The 22,944-nt window shown below is 36.2% G+C and overlaps 5 protein-coding genes and 1 pseudogene across 10 annotated transcripts; 1 reads left to right on the forward strand and 5 right to left on the reverse strand.

Annotated features, from left to right (window-relative positions):
- Positions 1 to 278: 278 nt before the first annotated feature.
- On the reverse strand, positions 279 to 4,795 carry LOC147280771 (Methyltransferase family protein). 4 transcript variants are annotated; one of them, XM_086246051.1, is made up of 8 exons: positions 4,662 to 4,795; positions 2,834 to 3,095; positions 2,458 to 2,567; positions 2,091 to 2,302; positions 1,906 to 1,997; positions 963 to 1,065; positions 689 to 831; positions 279 to 580 (listed from the first exon to the last, which is right to left on the reverse strand). In XM_086246051.1, the coding sequence occupies exons 2-8, from the start codon at positions 3,017 to 3,019 to the stop codon at positions 482 to 484; spliced, it is 945 nt and encodes a 314-aa protein (XP_086102177.1). In that variant the 5' UTR covers positions 3,020 to 3,095; positions 4,662 to 4,795; the 3' UTR covers positions 279 to 481. The 4 variants fall into 4 exon arrangements, with proteins under 4 accessions (XP_086102177.1, XP_086102180.1, XP_086102176.1 ...); XM_086246054.1 differs by having other exon boundaries at positions 2,834 to 3,024; positions 4,662 to 4,782; XM_086246050.1 differs by lacking the exon at positions 4,662 to 4,795 and adding an exon at positions 3,375 to 3,516.
- On the reverse strand, positions 3,478 to 4,844 carry LOC147280772 (uncharacterized; annotated as a pseudogene). The gene is made up of 3 exons (XR_015122807.1): positions 4,740 to 4,844; positions 3,881 to 4,650; positions 3,478 to 3,699 (listed from the first exon to the last, which is right to left on the reverse strand). The product of XR_015122807.1 is annotated as an uncharacterized LOC147280772 (transcript).
- Positions 4,845 to 6,429: 1,585 nt separating this feature from the next.
- On the reverse strand, positions 6,430 to 10,326 carry EIN4 (Signal transduction histidine kinase, hybrid-type, ethylene sensor). The gene is made up of 2 exons (XM_086246049.1): positions 7,833 to 10,326; positions 6,430 to 7,185 (listed from the first exon to the last, which is right to left on the reverse strand). The coding sequence occupies exons 1-2, from the start codon at positions 9,570 to 9,572 to the stop codon at positions 6,643 to 6,645; spliced, it is 2,283 nt and encodes a 760-aa protein (XP_086102175.1). The 5' UTR covers positions 9,573 to 10,326; the 3' UTR covers positions 6,430 to 6,642.
- Positions 10,327 to 11,659: 1,333 nt separating this feature from the next.
- Positions 11,660 to 17,256, reverse strand: LOC147280774 (AT hook motif DNA-binding family protein). Its single transcript, XM_086246987.1, is given in 7 exon segments — positions 11,660 to 11,871; positions 11,965 to 12,016; positions 12,018 to 12,260; positions 12,586 to 12,738; positions 13,962 to 14,093; positions 14,344 to 14,396; positions 16,856 to 17,256. Coding segments are annotated over 7 exon segments (1,071 nt in total). The 5' UTR covers positions 17,229 to 17,256; the 3' UTR covers positions 11,660 to 11,806.
- Positions 17,257 to 18,209: 953 nt separating this feature from the next.
- On the forward strand, positions 18,210 to 19,034 carry LOC147280775 (uncharacterized). Its single transcript, XM_086246388.1, has 4 exons — positions 18,210 to 18,270; positions 18,420 to 18,579; positions 18,623 to 18,782; positions 18,981 to 19,034. Exons 1-4 carry the CDS (start codon positions 18,210 to 18,212, stop codon positions 19,032 to 19,034), a joined length of 435 nt encoding a protein of 144 aa, XP_086102514.1.
- Positions 18,909 to 21,528, reverse strand: LOC147280776 (c-Myc-binding protein). 2 transcript variants are annotated; one of them, XM_086246913.1, is made up of 6 exons: positions 21,444 to 21,528; positions 21,252 to 21,324; positions 21,026 to 21,074; positions 20,391 to 20,514; positions 19,599 to 19,710; positions 18,909 to 19,050 (listed from the first exon to the last, which is right to left on the reverse strand). In XM_086246913.1, exons 1-5 carry the CDS (start codon positions 21,459 to 21,461, stop codon positions 19,618 to 19,620), a joined length of 357 nt encoding a protein of 118 aa, XP_086103039.1. In that variant the 5' UTR covers positions 21,462 to 21,528; the 3' UTR covers positions 18,909 to 19,050; positions 19,599 to 19,617. The 2 variants fall into 2 exon arrangements, with proteins under 2 accessions (XP_086103039.1, XP_086103038.1); XM_086246912.1 differs by lacking the exon at positions 18,909 to 19,050 and having other exon boundaries at positions 19,335 to 19,710.
- Between the last annotated feature and the right edge of the window lie 1,416 nt (positions 21,529 to 22,944).

Genomic DNA, 22,944 nt, shown 5'->3' on the forward strand with positions numbered 1-22,944 from the left:
TTGTTTTTGAGGTATCTGGATTTGAGAAATGACAGACAAGATGAATGTGGGAGAAGACAAAAAGATGGGTTGGATAATTGTACCAATTCCAAAGGAACTGGGTCAGGGTTCCCTTTTGACATTTTGAATATGGATGGATCACTTCAAGTCCTTCAACTCATAGCCCCTAGAGAACCGCCAGGTTTTGCTTATCCCTGTCCAGGGTATAGATAAATGTCCTCTCCTGATTCAAGGGTGGTGGGCTTTGATTGATTTTCATGTAAAGCCTTTTCATTTTTATTTTTTTTTGGCTTTGATTCAAGAGTTTATAAACCAATCCAGAATGACAAGAAAAATGAAAGGCATGAATTCAATTCAGCCCCAAATTTTGTGTACTCTTCTCTTCTCATAATAAAGATAACTAAAACATTTTTCACAGAAAACTACATTGTAGAACAAGCATGTATAATCTCCTCAAAGGAGTGCATCTCAACAAATGACTTCATACAGGCTTCTGGAACTTTCCATGAACCCACACCCTTCGCATGGTCTTCCCATTTCGACGATTCACTGACTTTACAGTGCAGTATTTGAGCTCAAGCTGACAGAAGCACACGATACAACATTAGACAGTAGAACTGTAGCAATTAGGTGCCAGTGTAATTAGTGAAAAGTAATCGACCCCTCACTTTATGAACAAGGTTAGTACCTCAACGAAGCCTGCACCCACAAATAGATCCCTCAAAGTATCTAAACAGAAGAAATAAGAACGGGTTCCATCCGATCGCATATACTCCCTGAATCCTACTCTTTTGTCCATCTCAAATCGAAGCATAGACATGTCATAGAGACCTGAATTTCATCAAACTGAACTTCAGTCAGCAGGAAAACTATTAGAAATATTTTCAAAACACTTAAGGGTTAGAGCTCTTTAAAATCTTTTACAGCTCCAAGTCCAAACAAGGTTTTAATTAATCAATTACCATAATCCCTAAACAACAGCAGGCCTCCAGGTTTTATAACAGAGAAACACTCCTTGATGGACTCTGGCATCCTCTCAAGTGGTAATGCTGACAATGTGAATATCTGACACATTCCACGGTAAGATAAGAGACTCAAATCACCATATAACTGTTTCTTTGATGTGAAGCAAATGGTGGCAAAAGTATTCAAGGATCACAACTCAAATCACAATTCCCAAGAAGTCAAACAGAGGAGCACAATTATAATTCTAGAAATAAAAGATTCCAAACTTGTGAGATACTAATATTTACCAAAGCAAAAGACAGAAACTTTAGAAAAAGTCTAATTGGGGCTCAGCAACTTCTGAGTCTCTGTTTGAACTTTGAAGTGACAGAAAATCTTTAAAAAAAAAAAAAAAGACACCAGATAATTTGGAAATAGTAAAGTATTTACCCCCAAAGCTTTATCTTTTTCCCAGTTAGCAGGAGTTCTTACAAGCATTCAAAGGTTCTCACAACCAAGGATACTATTGAACACAAAAGGATCTTAAAATCTGTCTCAGATAAGATAGTGGAGGATTCAAACAACCAGGTGCCTTACAAAAGGAAAAATACGAGCAAAGTAATGTTAATATTTTGGAACTGGATCTAGTAACCAGATACTGTCTCATTTAATTTAAGAACAAAAAGAACTGAATTGTGATCTAATTGAGAAAATTATTTACATTTAAAAGTTCAAACTATGAGTCATAATAGACCACATATTAAGTCTAGGGAGATGCAGGAACATCTTCATAATTTATCAACTGAAAACAATAAGATTAAATTTGAAACACCAAACCATCAAAAGACAGGGAGACTGATAAGATAGCATGTTCTTATTTTAGTTTCTATATTTCCAAGGCTAATCTAAAAATCCTATTGCTATCCAAATTTTGGCCGGTTAGGTGTACTGAATGCTTACCAAGGTGACAAAATCAACCCCGCCAATGCAACATCTACTTTCTTTCAATGAATATGAATCATTAAGATGTGTTTCATTTTTCTCTCTACCATCTGGAGAAACAGAGAAAAATGTTTGAGTTTTATACTGCATATAGGCCTTATTATACTTCTTATATAATAAGATAAACAGACGAAGCAACTAACCTGAAAAGCACTGCTGCTGTGTTTGTGCAAAATTTTCTTCACAATGATTGCAGGCCAACCATGTCGGAAACCCAGTTGTAGAAAAATCACAACAAAATGGATGGAAACGTAGCTCAATCGATACTATGTCAGAGGCATATATCGTCTCCTTAACCCTCTCAAGGGCCTCAGTGCTACAATCGCAAGCATAAACAATGATGTTTCCATTGCCACTACACAGGAAATAGTACTTCATAAAGATAACAGGTAGAAAGCCAACATCATGGATTCAGATAACTACAGGGTGCTACTGCAAAGATTCAAATAACAAAACACCAGCAATCACGCATGCAAGTAAATGCTAAAATGGGAAAAGCTTTGAGGTTACCGTAATATTGGAAGAACAGTGCTGCCATTACCACAACCCACCTCCAAAACCTTAGAATTCTCCTCGCAGGTAACTAGCTCAGGGAATTCTTCTAATAAATAGCGCCTTTCCTGAATTGAATCATAGAGAGTATTACAACAAGAGAATAGAAACATGAATCATAAGTACAATAAAGGCCAGAAATTGAAAGGAACCCAAAAGAAATTTATAACAAACAATGATGCAAAGCTTAAATTCTAAATGATACTAAAACTGAAAACCCAATTCAAAATCAATCAGATTAATTACATAAAAACTCTCTGTAATTACATAGAAAGATGGTGACTTTGACGAACAGAAATTAACAAAAAGGGTAAAGAGAGGGAAAGGAAGAGACCTTGAAGAACTTGCCAGAGGCGTGACGGTGGTGAAAGACGTTCCATGCGTGAGAGCCATCAGCAGCATTATGGGCTTCTGAGGATTGGAATGGGAGCAAGTGGTAGCTAAACGACGGGTCGTTTTCCACCTCAGCTCTCAGCTCTTCCCACTCGAAGTCCTTGCTGAAGTACTCTGCTTTCCTCATTTTCTCTGTAGCAGAGGATAGCAGACGTTAGGGTTTTGCGCAAACTGCACGTGTGAATTGGTCCAACTGGATCTATCTGCAAAATCAAAATATCCCCTTGAAATTTGCTTAGTCATCCGAAATTTTATGCAGTTCAGGACAATATTTTATGTTAAATAACTTATATTGCCCTTTTTCATATGGGTTTTGTTTAATTTAATCCCTGGAACGAATACACTGCTTTGCAATAGGTTTAATCCCAGCATTATCATCTTCGCTAATTAATACTGCCTCAATTTGAGTTTGTTTGCTCACACCATTAAACATGGATAAATCAATGCCTAGTATTTGATAATTTAAGTAGTACTGCACTCACTAGAGGCATACAAATTCAACAGTTGAAGGCACTTTTGGTATAAGGAGTTGCATTGCGTGACGTCTTGCCACTGCTTCCTTTCGGGCTTGTCCAATTCCCTTATCCATTTCAGTAGGATACCTTGCAGCAGGATACTCCCAATGCTGGACAGGATCAATAACAATTTTCTCCAGAGCAGCAACATTCTTTATCAAGTACATGATATGTTCAACAACACATGTACGACCATGATACCCTTGTATTTCTACTACCTTGAGGTAATGATGGCGGCATTTTTCACTTTCCATATTTCTCCTAAATCCCTGAATGCAACTGCAAAACACATCTGCACCAAGGAAACATTTTAATTAGTGTACACACAACAAGAACCATTAGGTCTATAATCTATTCTATTAGCAAATATTATGTCAATACTTTTCTTTCTTCAAGATTGGTAGTGGAACGAAGAGAAGAAAATCACCAAAAGTTAGACTATGTAATTTACCAAGTACGAATTGGATATATACCTTTAACACAAGTCTCTGCAAGTAAGGAGATGCCTTTAAGAAAGAACTTAAATGACCAAGAGCCAGATAATTATCTGCTTCAACTTTTAATTCCAAATGCTTGAGAATTGCTAATGTAGGAAATACATACCCCCAATCAAAGGACACTTTTTTGATATCCATACTGAGAATCTCTAGCTGACAAAGACAACATGAAAGTTGGGTGAAGAAGTGATTGTTACTCTCCATCTCAGAAATGGATACCTCAACAAGCAACGGTACATTACTGAGAAGTAAGTTTATTGCCATTTTACCATAAGTAAATGAAACAAGGTTTGCGTCACAAATCTCAATGCTTTTGAGGCGATGGCAACGTCTTATCTCAAAATACTTCAATGCAATCGATGGACCACCAACTCTTAAATTAACCAAATTTTGAGAACCAACCACTGTTAATCGTTCAAGAATTGGACAGTTAAGACAACAAGTACTCAAGCACTTCTCCAGTGACAGCAACTTCTTTTAAATGAAGAACTCTTGAGGGACTTCAATCCACTGTTGTATCCACAAGAGTGTAGGCTTGGATTTATGTCAGAATACAAGTGCTTCGAAGCATACCCTTTTTCGAGACCTAATAGTTGGTGGGGAAATGTATAGAGACCTTTGAAATCTAATGCAGAAAACTCCAACTCAAGAATTTCAACTCTTTTTTCCATTGCAAATTGCATCCATTTATCAATGGAACCTGAAAAACGATAATCAAAATTAAAGCAAGCCCTAAAGTGTAAGAACTAGTGTTTACCTCGTTGTCTTGGAGAAATTGAGAGGTTGGCCGTACTGTTTTCTTCATCAATCTTGCAGACGTTTTTGAGAGAGAGACAGAGAGCCGGAGGTTGAAGAAGGACAGCAGGCGCGGGAGACTGAAGAAGGTCGGTGCGCTTTGGTCTATGAACTTACCTGTCCCTTTCTTTAATATACGCCACATCACTACAAAATAAAAATAAAGATAAATAAATTTTCTCCTTGATCTATTAGTAAAGCCGTAGAGGTCATCTAAAAAAGTCAATATTGCCCTTTCTATTTTTTCTAATAATAGTAGAACATACAATGGTAGAGGTGTCCAACGGGTCGGGCTGGCCCGAGCACGACACGGCACGGCACGATTAAAATAGGCACGGCACGGCACGGCACGATTAAATGGGCCGGGCTGGGCCGAAGTTTTTAGCCCATCGGGCACGGCACGGCACGAGCACGAGCACGAAATGGGCCCGAATTAGGCACGACTATTTTAACATTGTTTTTTTTTTTAAAAGAATTTTTCAACAAAAATATTCAATTTTCATGAAAAATAATGTTAATATTTAATTATGAATAAGAAAAAATATCATAAGATTAGTTTTATCACCATAAAAAATAAAAACAAAAATAGGTCCGTGGGCCGGCCCGTTTAAGGCACGGCACGAGCACGAATGGCCCGCGGGCCATGGGCCGTGCTGGGCTTAGGTCTTAACTATATGGGCCGGCCCGAGCACGGCACGAAAGCACGATGGACTCAACTTAAACGGGTCGGGCCGGCCCGTTTGACACCTCTGAATGGTACTAACGCAAGTGCAAATTGGCTATTCCTAATTTCTTATTATGTGACATCTTATAAATGAAAAACGCTGAGGGACTTGACTCCATTGTTGTATCCACAAGAGTGTAGACTTGGATTTATGGGAGAATACAAGTGCTTCAAAGCATGAAAACATGTGGAATCTATATAACAAAGGTTTGAAAAAAACCCCAATTCAATGAAAAATTATTCTATATAACCGATATATTGACACGTGGTATAATCAGTCTATGTGTTATAATATGAGTGAATGTTATTAATATTATACCCTATTAATATAAACACATCGCCTAATAATACACTTACATGTTGAATTCGTTATACCACTTAACGATATATCGGTTATACTCTATAATTTTTCCAACTCAGAACTCTCTTTTGCTTTGCAAATTGTACCTATTTATCAACGGAAGACGTAGAAAGGATACTAGTAGCTGCTGCTTCCTTCAGTGGCAAGAGAGACAATATACTAACAACAATTTCATCTGATTCGGTGGCGGTCACCCCTTTCTAGCCTACGTTTCTTTTCCATGATAGCTTACTCACACTTCCTAATAGATGAATTGTGAAAGGGTAAAAATAAACTTTGAATTCTAGTGTAAAACCAGTGTTTACCTTGTGGTTTAATTTGTGACGTATATAACCTCTAGTGCTTGTCAAAAAGTGTGTATTTGAAAGACACATTTATTGATCAACAGATGTATAAAAAGAAAACATTACCCCCCACATTAGTCTTTTTCTTTCTTTGAGCCTGTGTATTAAATCTATATGTCTCAAGCATATCAAATAGAATATGCTATATTTACTATATTCTTATACCATATTTTTATACCATCTTATCTGTCATTATTTTACTAGACAAAGTTTTTCTTTTTCTTTTTGGATTTTTGTTTTTATTTTTTAGTATCCAATGCATGAATGCCATGTAAGTTGCCACATAAGGTGGTATGAAATTATGGTATAAAAATGTGAGACGTCTATCACTACTGTATCAAATATGAAGCCTAGGGAAATGAAGGATATGGTTAGCAACATCTAACTACTATATTTTCTAAGTGAAAACTAAGTTTAACATATGTAATTTGGACTCTCTTTCTACAAGTTGTGCTCATTTGATAACCAAAAAAATATGTGAAAAAAGAAATCTGCACCCTGACTTGCTTCCTCTTTACAACCCTTCACCTGCTCGTTGCAGTACTTTTCGAAGCTCATCTGCCATCCCTTGCAAAAGAACAGGTTTTCGGATTAACCCATTCATTCCCATCTGTAGACATCTCTCCCACACATGTTCCTCTGCACTTGCTGTCAGGGCTATGATCAATGGCCAATTATAATTGTGAAATTTTCTAATTCTCATTGCCACTTCAAATCCATCCATTTCAGGCATGTGAAGATCCAAAACAACAATTTGAAGCGAGTTTTCAGCAGAACTAAGGGCACTCAGGCATTCAAACCCAGAAGAAACAGCCATAACTTGACACCCAAGTTTCTTGAGCAGCTTATTGGTCACAGTCCTGTTTACATTATCATCATCGGCTACTATAACCCGAAGGCCTCTGAACAGTGAGTTGGAATTTGGTTGCTCCAAGAGATTTCCAGTGGCATATATACCTCTCCCTAAACATGGGAGGATTTGAAACCTGAGAACAAGTACCATGCTTTCCGCCAAATCCACCGAGTTCATGGATACCCAGATATTGCCTTGCATCATCTGCAGATAATTTGTCATTAAGGATTCATATGTTGCAAACATTGCTCATATATGATATTCTTTTATTGCCTTCTCTCATCAATGCTAATTCATCATTGTTTTGACTAATGAAATGGAAAATCAAACTCTATAAATGAGCCACACAGAAGAAAGAAGTTCTGGAAAGGAAGAGGCAACCTTTTCAATTAAGAGAAAAAAATGGTTATTCATCTGACAATGATGTGAGTTGTAGTGCTAATGTTTCCTATTTTCCAAAACTTTTTGACATTTATTGTAGAAATATAATTATTTTGAAAACATAAGTATTGAAATATCATATTTGTCCACGTATAATAGTTTTTCAACAACTTCAATTGCCACAAGAATATTGGTTCACATAAGAACATCATAAATAATCCCTTGCATACTGGTGAGCCTAAAAAGTGTATTTTTCACTAGAAACAAAGTGAGTGCATATAATGTTTTCTCAAGCATGTAGGCCAACAAAGAAGCATCTTGCAAATGCATGGATCAAGATGGCAATAATCCATTTCATGGGAAACCTACCAATGAATAAAAATTCATCACATGCAAATTACAATGCAGAAAGTTAATAGTACAGGATCAAAGAGAATAAACAATATTTAGAAAACAATTGGAGCGCTTACCTGGACAATCTTTTTGCAAATGCTGAAGCTCAGACCCTTCGTAATTTCATTGTTGTTGTGCCTCCTACCAGCATAAGGAGTCATTGAGACTAATCCACCAGAATGAGAACTTCCCTCACTAATCTCAAATTCAAACTTTATAGATACATATTCGTCTGCCATACTTGATCTCCAGAATTGTTGCAATTTATCATCCTGGCCCTCACTACCACTCTCTGACATAGCCCGAAAGATGACAGTTCCCCCTCCGTTATAGGTGCTCAATAGATATCCAACCATATGCAAGATTACTTGGAAAGCCCTTCTTTCATCCCCTATCACCTGATTAGGCAATGAGCTCTGAACCTCAACTTCAAAACTAAAGCCTTTATACACACACAAGCACTTGGCAAGGCAAGAAGCTTCCTTGATCATAGAATGCAGTTGAAAAGGCCTAATCTCCAACGGGAACCTTCCATTATCTGATTCTGACATGTCCATCACATCATTTATCAAAGTGGAGAGAACATAGCTAGTTTTTGCCATTGTGTCTACAATAATCCTCTGGTCCAAACTCATATTCTCCTGAAACATTGAAAGCAAACCCAAAATGGAATGCATTGGCCTTCTCATTCCATGACTCATTACCTTCTGAAATGAGTGCCTTGCTTCACTAGCCATCATTGCATTCTTCTTAGCCTGTTGCAACGCACGATTTTGTTCAGCCAGTTTCTCTCTCATTAGTTGAGACTCTTCAAGAACTGCAGCGTGGGACAGAGCCACAGCAACCTGATCAGCCACGACTTCCACTATCTCCATTTCATGATAGTCCCAAACTCCTGCACTTGGGAGAACCAAAACCAATATAGCATAAGGAGTATCAATCAACTCTGGTGTACCCCCTTTAAAATTTGAAACCCGAAGCATTGGCATCCGGATTGCTGCTACAGCACCTGATTCGCCAGACTCACCACTACTTGCAGCTCCAAGTGCTGATTCAGGCCTCAGGATTCTTACCCTGTCACTTTCTCTTATCTCCAACACATCTGGGTCGTTAATCGGGATAGAACGGAGATAATTTCGCAACGAACGTGTTTTCAACTCATGAGTCAGGTTCATCTTTGTTATGTTCTCATTCGGCATCCAAACTGCACAATTATGCAAGTCCAATGTCTTTGAAAGCTCAACCAGAGTCGTATACAATATTGTATGCTTATCAAGTGACTTTCTAATTTCCCGGGTCAGCATTCGAACATGCCAACTCGCTTCCTTCTGTTTCTTCATCATCCCAACCTCTTGGTCTAATTCCAACACATTTTTCCTCAAGAACAGTTCTCTCACTTTTACTTTGAGAATAAGAGGGAATAGAGTTAATAGGGTTATTGCAGTTGCACATGAGACCAAGGCTGTGAGGAATTTGGCAATGGTGAGGGACAACATCAACTGGAATGGGTGGGGTCCATAATACGTCCATGCATTTAGCAAATGGGTCAATCCACAAAGGACTATAAATGCAATAAACTGAAGGAGGACCCATTTGAATGGAAAGTTTGAGCAGCTGACGAAGTAAAGGAGTTCAATTGGGATTGAAAAGTATGCTACTGCAATCAAGAAATCACTCACTCTTTGGCACTCTAGAATGCTTTGAATGCTCCAAAAACCCTCCTCATCACAATTACAATGTGCAAATTCAATATCAGTGGCCGAAACAAAAATAGTGAAATAGGAAATTAACAATCCAAGAGCTAATGCCCTTAACATTGCACCCAAGTGACTTTGTTCACATCTTCTGAAAGTTTCTATCTTTCAAAACTCCTGATGAACCAAAGTTCACTAAACAACCTAAAAACATAAAAAGAATACTCGTTGGATTATATCAACGCCATCCCAACTTTGAATTCTCATTTCTTAAACAACTTCTTCAAAGGAACAGAAACCCACTAAATATTTTGATTACTCATAGCTATATTCTAAGATCTGAAAACACCTACCTGGATCTTCGGAGAAAAACTGACATACCCACCCGCTAAAGTTTTAAGATCCAGCCTACCTATCTACCAGAAACTCCAATTTTCTATTAGTTTTTCTTTGCTTTTTTTTTTTCCTAATCAAAATTGCTATCTAAGCTTTCTATACTCTATTTCCCTGCTATTTTGCTGGGTTCTATAAACCCTTCTTTTATAGTAAAAACCAAAAGAAATTGAAGAAGTGAAGAAATCTCTGTGATATTGATTATCTTCAATCATATAGCACAAAGAAGAAATGGAAAACGAAATTTTCTAACGAACCAAAACTAGAACCCATCAATGTTCAACTCATCAAAGTAGAAAAGTAAACAAGAAAGGAGCAAAAATCAGAAAGGTAAACTGAAAGAACACACCTCGTGCCTCCCGTGGACAAACCCAAGTTCAACTTAGTCACTGTGATCACAACTAAAACTTTAATACTCTATTGAACTTTTATGCAAAACTACCCCCCAAAAGTGACCACTCAAAAATTCAACCTTTCAGTGTCTGGAACCAACAAATTCTGCAAACTGGCACCAACCCAAGAAACCATATAGCCGAAAAGAAAAAAGGAAAAAAAAAAAAACAAAGCCCAATACACTTACAGAACCAGCTGACTCAGAAAGCGGTCAGTGGCCATTTTGAGACAGGTTTAAGGGGGAGACGGTGGGACCCACACATATATGTGAAATTGTGAAGAGAACCTGGACCTTCTCTTACACAAACCGATAAAAACGTTGCCTTTTAGGCTTTTATTTTATTAAACAATAGCATGTTGTATTAAACTAGTTAGTTTCTCTTTTTAAGTGAAAAAGATGTGGCGTGCATCCTAGTGTTTCCACCGTTGGATGCGCCCGATCTTGTGGGGGTAGAGTGTTTTGACAAGGAGTAGGTGGCAAATTTGGCCGTTGGGACTTGGGAGGTATGGCGGTTAAGAGCTGACTCGGTGAGTGGACTCGGACGGAATGGGGGTGTATGCAGGAGCACGTGATGCACGGCTTGTGAAAATATTCTATTTATTTATTTATATATTTTACATTATTGCTGCGGGTCCATGATATTGGTGTATGGCAGTATGCTATCCTATATAACATGTGGACATCAAGAATAAAATGGTTGAAAACAAAGTCTTACTTAAAAATCTCTCTGATTTTGCCCTTTCCTTTCCTTTAGGAATTGATTATCCAAGCGACACCTTTTGACTGCTTAATTAGACTATTTGTATATGAATTGTTTTATGTTACATAAAAAAAAATTAAATTCTCAATTTATTTTAATTCTAACTCATTGTCATTCTCACATTTACTACTTAGACTAACTTAAGAAGTGCTTTATATATGAATTGTTAATTCAATTGTATATAATGATTTAATACGTGTGAATATCACAAGATGATGACAACATTTCAACATGTTACAACTTAGAAGGAGAGAAAATCTCAACATGGCTGATAAGTCATTACACAAGGCCAACCAAAGCTAGTAGCATAGCATTGTTACTCCATTCAGTGATCAATGGATTTCTCGAAACCATTTGGTCCAAGGAAACTGTGTCTTTGATCAAACACCATTTTCCGGTACTCAGCATTAACATTGATTATTGGAGGATCACCGTCGACTTAATTGTCCTTATAAAATGAATCCCACTCGTACTAGCCGGTGGCATCCAGTGACGAATACTAATTAACCTACTAGTATTTCATGAAGTATTACTCCACTTATCAAATGGTATTCTTCTCATAAGTTTTCCTTTATCATCATATTTATGGGTAAATTTACACATCATATTACTCCACACACACACACACACACACACACATATATATATGAAAATCAATACAACTAGAAATATGGGCAATTTTATCATCATATTTAAAGGTGCATTATCTGAAGCCAAACTAGCTAGTAAACTCATAACATAGCTGGTATGTATTATACATCTATAGCTACCAAAACACTGTTTTTCAAATCACAAGAGCAAAACCCTAGTCTAGTCTGGAATTTGATCGTAGTCCCCATTTTCAGGAGATTGGTGTGCTGCACGACCTGCTCTTCCTGCACAAGAAAATATCTCATTTCAGACTCTCATACAAGATACGCATTTTTACACGTATAATTGTGAATATGTTTAATGAGAGGGAATTATACCTGTCAATTCATAAGCACCAGTGCCTCTAGCATCCAGACCACCCCTCCAATCAATCTGTGGGCCGTGACGGTGCGACATGCATGCCCTGCATCATAAAATGACTTCCTCCAATACTTTGCTGGTCTTCATTTCCCCTGACCAGATTTCTTCCAGAAGAGTCTACTACTGAGCGGAAGCCTCCGCTCATCACAGATGCTCCACCAACTGGTGATGGCAACTTGGTGGCAGAAGCATCACCTTTTACACCAGCAGTGACATCTTTCTTGGTATCAATCAGAAATGTGCCAACAATAACCTGTAGATGCAATTAACTAATGTTTTAATAAATACAGCATAACCAATTATTAAGCATCGTAACTGAAAGGAGCAGAAGTTGCAGTTAAAATAGGTTACAGAGAAATCCCATTGCCCAATTACATGGAAAAAGCAATATGAGGCATCAGACATCCAAAGCATCAAGTAATCTATGCAGTCAGTAACCCCTCTCCCCACCCCCCCCCCACCCACCCCTCTTGCTTTCATGTTGAGACACAGAAGTAGCTAGTATCGTATGTCACAGCTGTGCACTAAATAATATTTGCAGGCATTTATTCAACAAATTTCCTTTAACAAAATAGTACCTGAACAGGGCCTGCCGCCTTCAGGGGTCCACCAACTCCACCACCAATGATTTGCCCATCTGTACTAGATAGACAAACACTGAGTCCACCAGCCCTCCCTCCAAAGTCAGTACGTACATAAGATCCAGACAATGAAATAATCTCAAAGCGACCCTAACATCAGAAAGCAATCATTATACTTTGATGAACTAAAACTGAGGCAGATGATCAAGTAACCATAGCTCAATCTGTCAAGTTGTCTGGCAGTATAAAGGACTTTTTAACCAGACATAGATGCAATCTTTGGAACAACTAATGAAATAGCTTCTTAGCCAGAATATGCACATTCTAGAAACATTTTTCTTTTTATAGTTTTAGTTTCACATCTCTTCAACAAAATTTCTGGATCGAAACAACCATATACTGGCATCAACTTCTTTGAATCAATATTTTTGATTTCCAAAACCACTATAGTCATTTAGCAGTCAAAAAAAAAAGAAGCAAAATAAAGAAAGAATCTTAAAGTCAAATTGAGATATCTGTACAATTCATTGCCATTTGTTTCCCCCTTTTTTCCTGCCTAACTACACTACACTACACACACACACAGAGGAATGCCACATTGCCTAATTATTACTCAATGAATTCGACCTGAATAACTTGGAAGCTATTAAAATCAAAATTCAGTCACCCAATCCAACATGGATGGTGTTCATGTTCATCAATCATATGCTGCCTGTGTTCCTGGGTAGAATTTACAGGGCAGTGAGGTGATTTGAAATCCAGAATTATACAGTCAAAATATTTAGAAACATCTATCACACTAAATTAGAAGCAAGTGATAATTGGCTTTTCAGTTTTTGGGGCAGCAGCTTTTACTTTCGCAGCTTTGATGTATCTTAGATAAACGAAATGAATGACCCAAGTAAAGATCTTGCTTTTTTCTGTTTTTTCTTTTGATGAGAAAGTAAAGAGATCTTTCTTCGGCATTCCTATACTCAAGTAAGTTGATTTGGTTTTACTTTGGATGGCTATGTACACAAAGATATTAATGGCTAAACTTGTATATTTAGACTCCACCTAAACAAACTGATAAATTAACCTGTTACTTTCCAATGGTGAGCATCTATGTGACAGAGACCTAGCATTGCCATGTAATTTTATAACCACAATGCCGCAGTTCTCCACACTCATATACACATACCTTGAACAAAACACTGAAAACGTTCACCAACAATAGTACTATTTACCCAAAAGGTAGCATTATTCTAACCTAAATGCTGTTTCTGTTATTTAATTTTCTTTTTTCATTACAAAGTGCAACTCTGCAGTTCCCATATGAATGTATCAGAAGATTAAATTATCACACATGGAAAAGGTAGAAGATAAAAATTTACCTCATATGTAATGTTGCCTCCTGAAGTAGCTGGCTGCCGGAGAGACGCATTTGAGATTGCACCAGAAGCAGACAAAATGCATATTTCACGCTTACTCTGTTGCATGAAAAACATAATTTTCTGACCCACGTCCTGTTAGACACACCCATAAACTGTGTGAGCAGATAACAAATAACAAAAGACAACCAATAAAGAAAAATTATATAATAAAGGCGGCATATCAACAAGGTAAATTCAGGCAATTATTGACAATATAAAGATACAGTAGCAGCTGCACCAAAAAAAAAGAAGTGGAAACCACTTATGTCTTGCAGTAAATATGTAAATCTAGCAAAAATAAATGTATTGGAAAACTGATGGACAAATAAGAATACATGCATACCTCTCCGGCAGCTACAGTTAAAACATGTGGTGTAAATCCTTGCCCTGCATTGCCTGCATCAACCAATTAATAGAAAAGGCATCACATGAGTATTTTAAATTGTAACTATTTATATCTTACTTTGCCAAACAAGAAAAAAATGCTTTCTATGAGAAAATTAAAACACCATACATGGAAAAGAGAATAAAGTTAATAATCACCTAAGTTTATATTAACAAATTTTACCTAATGTTACATGACATTGCAAAATAATAAAGGTTAGAAAGAAATGTTGGGACAAAAAGGACCTTCAGAAGTGGGAAGAAAAAATCCATACTGATAAATGCACCATTCGTAATTATCCGGTAATAAGAAACGTTTAGATCTAGTCATCACTGTGAACTAAATGTCAAATAATTATCACCCCTTTTGACAAGCACTATACCAGAAATAGAAAACGTAGAAATCATATGATCTTAATTACCAGAAAGAATAAAAAGTACTAGAATTCTAAAAACCAAAACAAGAAAAGCTTGGAAAACCACAAAAACCATGTGTCATCTACTGAGTGAAATTTATCGATCAGGCCCAGTTTTATATTTCATTAAACTGTTGAAAAAATATCTTCATGCATCATGTAAAGCATGGCACTGTAGACTATGGTATTTTTTAACATATGCACAAGTTTTCACTAGGGGCAGAAAATCGTCCGTCCAAAATGCAAAATCCAACATCAATTAGAAAACCATACCAACAATCTTTACAAAACGAAACATCCACTAATAGCAAGCTAGCTGACTATCCTTCAAATGCATAAACATAGAAACTCGTAATGCAGACAAGGGATAGAGAATATGCAAAGGTCGATGAAAATTTCCAATCAAATCAAACAGGATAATTACACTAAAAAGCTTGAGCTGAAACTCCCATAAGGTAATAAGTTACATTGTTATGAAATTTAATCCCATATAAACTATTAAATTTTGAGGTGTAACAATAAAAGTCTCGAGTTACCAAACGCAAACAGGTAGGCTCAGTTCATTAGAGTATCCACTTAATGAGACATTGTAGACAATCAGGACTATATCTAGATTTTCCCGGTCACACCAACCCCCCATCCACCACCACAACAACAAAAAACAAAAACAAGAAAAAACAAAGAAAGCTCCTATTGGCTGCATTTCATTATCAAAGAAACTACCAAAGTCAAGAAAATATCCTTAGCCACTATGTAATGTAGATAAAAATAAAGAATTCCTATATAATAATTATATAGGGTGACATATTTACTCTTAAACTTACAATATGTCATATCACATAAGCAGCCTTGATCAACACAATAACCAAGAAAACATTCTTTGCACAAATGGTGTCTAATGGTTTGTTAGAGCTGTTAATTATTTATTTTCCCTTTAAATTGCGTTTTTTTTTCCGATCCTTTGAAAGTAAATAATAGTTGTATCATCGAATTTAGATGTGGCCAACAACCTATATTATCCAAGATGTATCATAAATGAATTAAAAATAACATTATGACTAATTCAAAACTAATCACTTTTATTTTCAAACTTTTGAGTAAGATTCATTATCGTCTTATAACTTATAAGTATCATGAAAAAGAAAACAGCAGCAAATTTATTGGTATTCAAAATAAATATGGCTTATGGCTTTCATGTAGGGGTGTCCATGCTACTTCCTTGCTATACCATCTTCACCATCTATAAATAACAAGTAATAAAACTACATCAATATTCATTGTTTGGTTCATACATGAAAGTGGAAAAGAAAAAGAAAATGGAAGGAAAATAACTCAGTATTTTCCTCCCGGGCCCACCAAAGTTTCCACTTCAAAAGGTGTGATTTGCAGATAAATTTGGTTCATATAAATAAAAAGTTAACAAAATTATATTCTACCCTCACCTTCTCTAGAGCATAAGAAAAGAAAACAACTTTCTTTTCCCAAAAGCTTGTCATTCAAATAGGTGCAAGTCATTCTTCCCCATTTCAAAATAACGTTATGCCCTCCTCCATAAAGGCAATAGTCAAACTGGATTATAACAGACCCACACAACAAAAACAGAAGCAGACCACTGAAGGCTTACTACTATCACCCAAAAACAAAAGGGTGAGGACACTGAGGAGGCATGCAAACAACGCAACCAGAAAAAATGTACAAATTTGAAAAAACAATTGCAACAAAACCCTAAAAACTACAAAGAATTCACAATATACACAGAGGTAGCAACAAAGAGGGCAAGCACAAGAAACAATGCAAATAAAAAACCCACAAAAAATTGAAGCAATTTGCAACAGAACCCTCCGAGAAACAGTAGATTTCACAACCAAACACCAGTAGGGTATTTCCAGAAGCACCCATCCAGAACAAGCAAGTGTGAATCTTTCCAAGACAATGCAACCAAAAGTTTGAAACCCATGTAGAAATTGAAGAAATTTGCATGAAAACACTCTACGAAACAACAAAATTCAGAACCAAACGCACAAAAACCAAAAGGGTATTTGGAAAAAGACCAACCAAGAGCAAACAGCTGAGATTTCTTGGTAGACCCAGAATAAGAAGGCGAGGCAGAGCCGTAGTGGTCCTTTTTCTCCTTCGAGGAAGAGGAGTGAGACGACGTCGTTGCGGCCTTCTTGGCCGCCAAAGCCTGTTCCGGCGTGCCGTACTTTCTGGGCCTCCCTCGCTTCCTTTTCGCAGGCTCAAGTGGTGACGTCACCACTGAGGAAGGCACCGAGTGAGAGTACACCATGTGGGTCCCATCAGTGGAGTGGGTATTCGGCAAGAGCCCATTGGTCGGTGACGCAGTGGTTGTGGCTGTGACGGTGGTGGCGGTGGCGTTGGTGGTGGGGTGGTGGTAGTAGGAGCTCAGTTGATTTTCATTGGGTTCCATTTTGAGTTTTAGAGAAAGAGAGGGTGTGTCTGTGTCGAATGCGAAAAATAATTATTTTAATTTTATTTATTTATTTCTTTTTCTTTTTTGTTTTTGCTTCGTTTTCTTGGTATGTGCTTTTTTTCGAGTGGTGTGATCTTATCCGTTGGATTGGATTGGGCTTAGATTTGATGACTTTTTGACTCTAGTGAGTCCACAGTGCACATTTTTTTATTACGTTTTCTCGTTAATTTATTTATTTTTTAAAATTATCTTCCTATAATAATGTATAAAGGGAATTCAAACTTAACTATTTGTATAACATTTTAATCTACAAAAATTTATTTCTGATAAAAAAAAAATCTTTAACTTATTTTATTTTATTAAAATAAGATTCCATCAAAATGTTAAAATAATAAAATAAAAAATCGACTGAGTGAAACTTTATGAGTTTAAATTTTAAAATTAATTTCTTATCTGAAGCAACAACATGAAAAAAAAACACATGTGGGACTAATTATTTAGTAATTATTTTGTTTGGTGGGTCAATTGTTATTAATCTGGCACCTCACCAACAACCCCAAAGACATACCTGCTACGTTAATCACCAATAATTATTTAGTAATTATTTAGTTTTTTGTCCAGATGATATTATACATGAACAACCAATATAATTTATTAGATTGTGTAGAAACTCATGAGTCATGAAGTGATAGGCTTGCAATGAAGTGGCAGTTCTTTCAGTTGAAAAAAGAGGAAACCGTTTAATTTCAAATAAGAATCAAAGAACGATCCCTTTATACTCTTCCTCCCTGGTTTGAGAGTTGAGAGAACCTTCTCTCTTGCAGTTTGTGAACATAAACCAAATAGAATGGCATGGGCTTTCATCAAAATTTCAAAATGTGTCCATTTAATTAGATGAATATTTGAATAAGAAGTTTATATGTTCATTATGGTTTTGCAAATTTAGTCGACTTGATCATGCATGACAGCAACACAAGGATGACAGAAGCACCATCTCCAAACAAGAAAAGCATCACTGGGGTCGCATTGAAGGAGCATGGTCAGTATTTTACCATGTGTGTGGTTCTTTAACTTGTGTCATGCAGGGTTCACCAATTTTGCTAAGATTGTCAACCTCTTTATCCATTACTAATTGATTTGGGTTGAATGCCCCACTTTCTATATTGGTTACTTTACTTCTTGTTGTAGGTGGAGATCATGACAACAAAGATCATGATAACAAAGAAATGGTCCAACTCCAAGTTGATGGAAGAGACTTCACTTTGCTAGGTCCTGAAGGAGCCAGATTCTCTGGTGGTTTATATGATAAGCCTCTTTCATGCTTTGGTTGTGGCATTGGATGGTTATCGTGAGTTCTAATCCATTATGTCTACTTTTCCTTTGAATTAAAGAACAATACACAGATGTGATGTTTTGGGTTTGAATGCTTTACATAGGTTTCTCTTGGGATTTGCTTTTCCACCACTATGGTACTATGCTACAGTGCTTTATTTTGGGAATTATGTTAAAGACCCTAGAGAGCGACCTGGCCTTGCAGCATCTGCAATTGCAGTAAGAATGATACAAAAATTCCTACAGTCTTCTCTTGTTTAGTAATGGCCACAAAACCCCTGATGTGAATGCACCTTTTGGATCCATTTTGTATGCCAAAACAAGCTTTTCCCACTTTTGGATGACCATGCAGATATGATATTCAGGCACTACAGCAATTTTCTAAACCATCCTTTTATTTTCACTCTTGCTGTGCAGGCTTTAATTTGCTCCATCATTGTCTTGGTTTCCCTACTCGTTGTTTTCTGTTAGCAGCCGGTAACAGTTTCTTCGAAACATGAAGAAAATGGAGGTCACAAATTGTTCAGTTATGAATGAAAATGAAGATATTAGTAGTCAGAGATGTGATTGACATATGGATTTAATTATATGACCGTCTAATTGTAACATTTTGAAGGTGGTTTCTTTTGGGCCTTTTGGCTATCTCAAGTTTGTGTCATTGGAGTTTTTGTTTTCCTTTCTTTCTAAAATATGTTGATAACTTTTGGAACATAGAGCAAGAAACAAACTTAGGAAGAATTGAAGCAAATACATCCTCAAAAGTATCACATATCACAATATCTTGCCGAACAGCTAGAGTTTAAAGAAAGAAGAATATTAGAGTACCTTAAAATTAGTAGATATCTGACTAGAATCAGTTAAAATAACTACTGCCTCTTTTCACAAAAAGCATACAAAGACTAAAGAGATCACACAAACACATCACCACACGCACACGCACATGTGAAGTCTTGGTGTGTACTACAGATACAATAGATCCTCTTTTGTTTGATATATTTACCAGAAATAAAGATTTCACTTAGTTTAGCAATTTACCAAACCCTCCACCGCACTTCTAGAATTTTTCCTTTTGGGCCTCCTCATCGGTGGTCTCTTTGATAGAAACTGGTGCCGCAGCATGTAACTGTGAGCTTCTAACTCTGTCCAACTGCAATACAGTGCATTATTTCGTGATTAATATAACAAAATAGGAGTAATGGGCATATACAGTTCAAATGAAGATCAAACGCAAATGCAATCATAGTCATCTAGCCAATTAATCATGCTCAAACATCAACGAGATGGGCTAATAAACAGATAATAGATTACAATCTATCAGTTCACAGTAGAACAGCCCTCCAGAAAATCTTTGAAGTTTGTTCGCTCACACACACACTAAACGAGAAACATCAACTAGATGGGATAATAAACAGATAATAGATTACAATATATTAGTTCACACGAGAACTGCCTTGAGACAACATTTCAAGCTTACACACACGCACTAATGAAAATCAAAAGCATATGCAATCATAGTCATCTAGCCAATTAACGATGCTCATACACCTCCAAGATGGACTACAAACATTTTTGCCCTTCTCCCCCAAGTAACCGTGTAATTGTAATGCATACTTATGTGATCATATTTATTCATTGGGTTTACATGTTAATACTTAGTTTCATAAATCTTCTCTATTCATCTGCATCTGAAATTTTTTTACAACATAGTTTACCACCCTATGAGCAATATGTTGTCCAAAACTTCAGGCATCAATCCAAAATGAAACCTCTTAGCCACTGCTTATATTAAGCTCAAAGTAGGGGAGGATTACAAAATCCAGAAAGCACCTCTATGCAGGTTTCTTGATATGCTGCCGAAAGTGTGTTATACTTTGTCTGCAACTCTGACATTTCAACCTGTAGCTTTTCATATTCAGACAAAGACGTACCCCCTAACTTTTGTTGAACAAACCTGTCAAAAGAAAAATCTTTAAAAAATCAAAATGTATCTGAACATTTGTTAATGCACACCAACATACACAAAGAAATAATTATCTCACAAGATCCCTCTATATTTATGTGATACACGTAACAAAATACTTAACTCCAAGGAAATTACAGAAATATTTTGTATGAATTGTCTCAAAAATTGCTGATGTAAAGAATATGAGGTAATTATGCTAACCTATTAAGCTCTTTAGTGCTAATTATCTTTCACGCCATATTTTCTATTAACATCACCAAAAGCTACTTCCAGGTTTCTTGTCTTTAATAAAGTCAAAAGCTAGAAATGCTATGGATCAGAATGAATAATTAATAATAACATATAATTTCTTGGGTAATTTTTCAATAAATTTAGATCAGTTGATTTCATTGAAAGATGGCATTATACATTGTTTCTATTAACTAAGGGCAAATATTCTAAACTCCATTATTGGTCCTAATAGAGCATTTGGATCACAAAGTCAAAGAAATGAACTCACTCAAGCGCAGAGGAAGGCTTGTCATTCTGCTCATATAATGCAACCAGAACTGTCCCAGAGCAAAAAACAGAAAGAAGACAGTAAATGAAAATGTACATAAATTAATTAGTAAAAAAAAGTAAAAAACCAACCCACAAAGAAAAATAATAATTTAAAAGACTTGAGCTTCACATCAAGAAAGGGAAAGCTCGAAACTTGATGAAAGTGGAAAACGGGAGGATCAAACCTTTGGTGAGGGCATCAAGAACTCCACTGGATTCTAAGTACTTCCTAAATGCTTCTTTCTTTGCCTCTTTTTCCTGAACATATTGTATTCATCAGATAGTGAGTATAATTACAGGACTTGCTACACAGAGTGAATGAACCTTTCCCATGAAAGACCCAATAAAGAAAAATAAAAGAAGTAAGGGAATCACACCTCCTTGTAGTGCATCATGATCTTCTTCTTCTTCTTCTTTCTTTCTTCTGCTTTCTTTCGTTTGGGAATTTTTCTTTCTTTTCTTTTAATTTGGTCCTGCTATAAATAGAATTAGAAGCTATTGTATGGACTTGGGCCTACCTGCTAAGTGCTAACAGTCCAGAGAGGATCAGTGGGTCAAACATCGCTTTCACCCTGTCTTTGACCCTATGGGGCCTTCATCTCAAATGATATTTCAAGAACCAAAATGGTTTATCAAAAAAAAAAATTGATATTTTCAATGTGTCTATTTTATTTAACTTTTTTGTTTGTTGGTATGAAATGGATATTTGGGTGTATGCTTGAATGCATACCCAAGTTTCCAATGTTTAGGGTGGCAAATTGTAAAATTTTTTTTTTTTGGTGGTAAATGTTAATAAAATATTTTTACAAAAAGAAACACTAAAATAAAATACTTTTACAAAAGAAAAAACTGGTAAATAAAAAAATGTTAATAAACATAAATAAAAAGCTGTTGGTACAGTGGCAATGGAGCCTCTTTTAATCAGAGGGTCCACATTTTGAAAGATATTTGCTGAATTTCAAGGGCCTATAAAAGACATGTGGAAGTCCGCGGACCCACGTGTGGCACGTGGAGGATCATGGTTGAACACGTGGAAGTCCACAGCCCACGTAATGACACCTATCTATGCATACAAGTAACAAAACTTATTCTTTTTTTTTTTTTTTTGGCCAAGAAGTAACAAAACTTATTCAAGTGTACCATTATTACCCCATCTATCCAAAAGGATTTTTAAGGAAAAAAAATTGAGGGACAAGTGATGGGTCGAATGAAAACAGATTTTGAGCTGTTTAAATTTGGCAGGAGGGTATAAAATGAAAAGAGATCAATGGTTCTCCCAATTTTTTTTACAAAGGCTGGCGAAGTGTTCAATTCAATTAGCAAATTCCACCCATATAGTTTAAGAGGAAAAATTTATAAACAGAAAACATCTTTGATGGTTGTTTCATTTGAGGACATTAATTTTATTTTGTGTTAATAAATGACACATATTCTCATTTTGTGTCAATTAATTACCTTTTTTTTTTTTTTTTTTTTTTAGTTTTTATCTCAACTTTGGCCCGACGTTGAACCCATCAAACATCTATCAAATTTTAAAAAAATTATATTAGGTTTAAAGATATGCATCTCTTCTTTACAAACATATAAAGATTACCCAAATCAGATTTACTCTAGATAATCGACTCCAAAGTAAGGTACCCGAAGTTGTCCGATTTTTCAAATTTTTTTCCAGAGATCCGATTAGACAATTTTGAGTACCCTACTTTTGGGCCAATTATCTGGAGATGAAGATATCCGATTTGAATGATCTTTATATGGTTGTAAAGAGGAGATGCATAGCTTTAAACCAAATATAAATTTGCTAAATTTAGTAGAATTTTGATGAGTCTAATGTCGGATCAAAGTTGAGATAAAACATGATCTTTAATTAATATAAAA

Source organism: Dryas octopetala, chromosome 6, assembly GCF_963921425.1.
Source record: "Dryas octopetala chromosome 6, drDryOcto1.1, whole genome shotgun sequence".
NCBI lineage: Eukaryota > Viridiplantae > Streptophyta > Magnoliopsida > Rosales > Rosaceae > Dryas > Dryas octopetala.

What these genes read in the sequence shown, in the direction of transcription:
- LOC147280776 (XM_086246913.1), bottom strand. An exon ending in AAGCCTTCCTCTGCGCTTGA is followed by an intron (nt 20,515 to 21,025) that starts GTGAGTTCATTT and finishes TTCTTTTGACAG; the next exon opens with GTTTGTTCAACAAAAGTTAG. An exon ending in ATCAAGAAACCTGCATAGAG is followed by an intron (nt 19,711 to 20,390) that starts GTGCTTTCTGGA and finishes ACTGTATTGCAG; the next exon opens with TTGGACAGAGTTAGAAGCTC.
- EIN4 (XM_086246049.1), bottom strand. Translation starts at nt 9,572, where the DNA reads ATGTTAAGGGCATTAGCTCTTGGATTGTTAATTTCCTATTTCACTATT. An exon ending in TTTGCAAAAAGATTGTCCAG is followed by an intron (nt 7,186 to 7,832) that starts GTAAGCGCTCCA and finishes AATTATCTGCAG; the next exon opens with ATGATGCAAGGCAATATCTG.
- LOC147280775 (XM_086246388.1), top strand. Translation starts at nt 18,210, where the DNA reads ATGACAGAAGCACCATCTCCAAACAAGAAAAGCATCACTGGGGTCGCA. An exon ending in GGTCGCATTGAAGGAGCATG is followed by an intron (nt 18,271 to 18,419) that starts GTCAGTATTTTA and finishes TTCTTGTTGTAG; the next exon opens with GTGGAGATCATGACAACAAA. An exon ending in TTGCAGCATCTGCAATTGCA is followed by an intron (nt 18,783 to 18,980) that starts GTAAGAATGATA and finishes CTTGCTGTGCAG; the next exon opens with GCTTTAATTTGCTCCATCAT.
- LOC147280771 (XM_086246051.1), bottom strand. Translation starts at nt 3,019, where the DNA reads ATGAGGAAAGCAGAGTACTTCAGCAAGGACTTCGAGTGGGAAGAGCTG. An exon ending in CCTCTGGCAAGTTCTTCAAG is followed by an intron (nt 2,568 to 2,833) that starts GTCTCTTCCTTT and finishes GATTCAATTCAG; the next exon opens with GAAAGGCGCTATTTATTAGA. An exon ending in ACTGTTCTTCCAATATTACG is followed by an intron (nt 2,303 to 2,457) that starts GTAACCTCAAAG and finishes TTTCCTGTGTAG; the next exon opens with TGGCAATGGAAACATCATTG.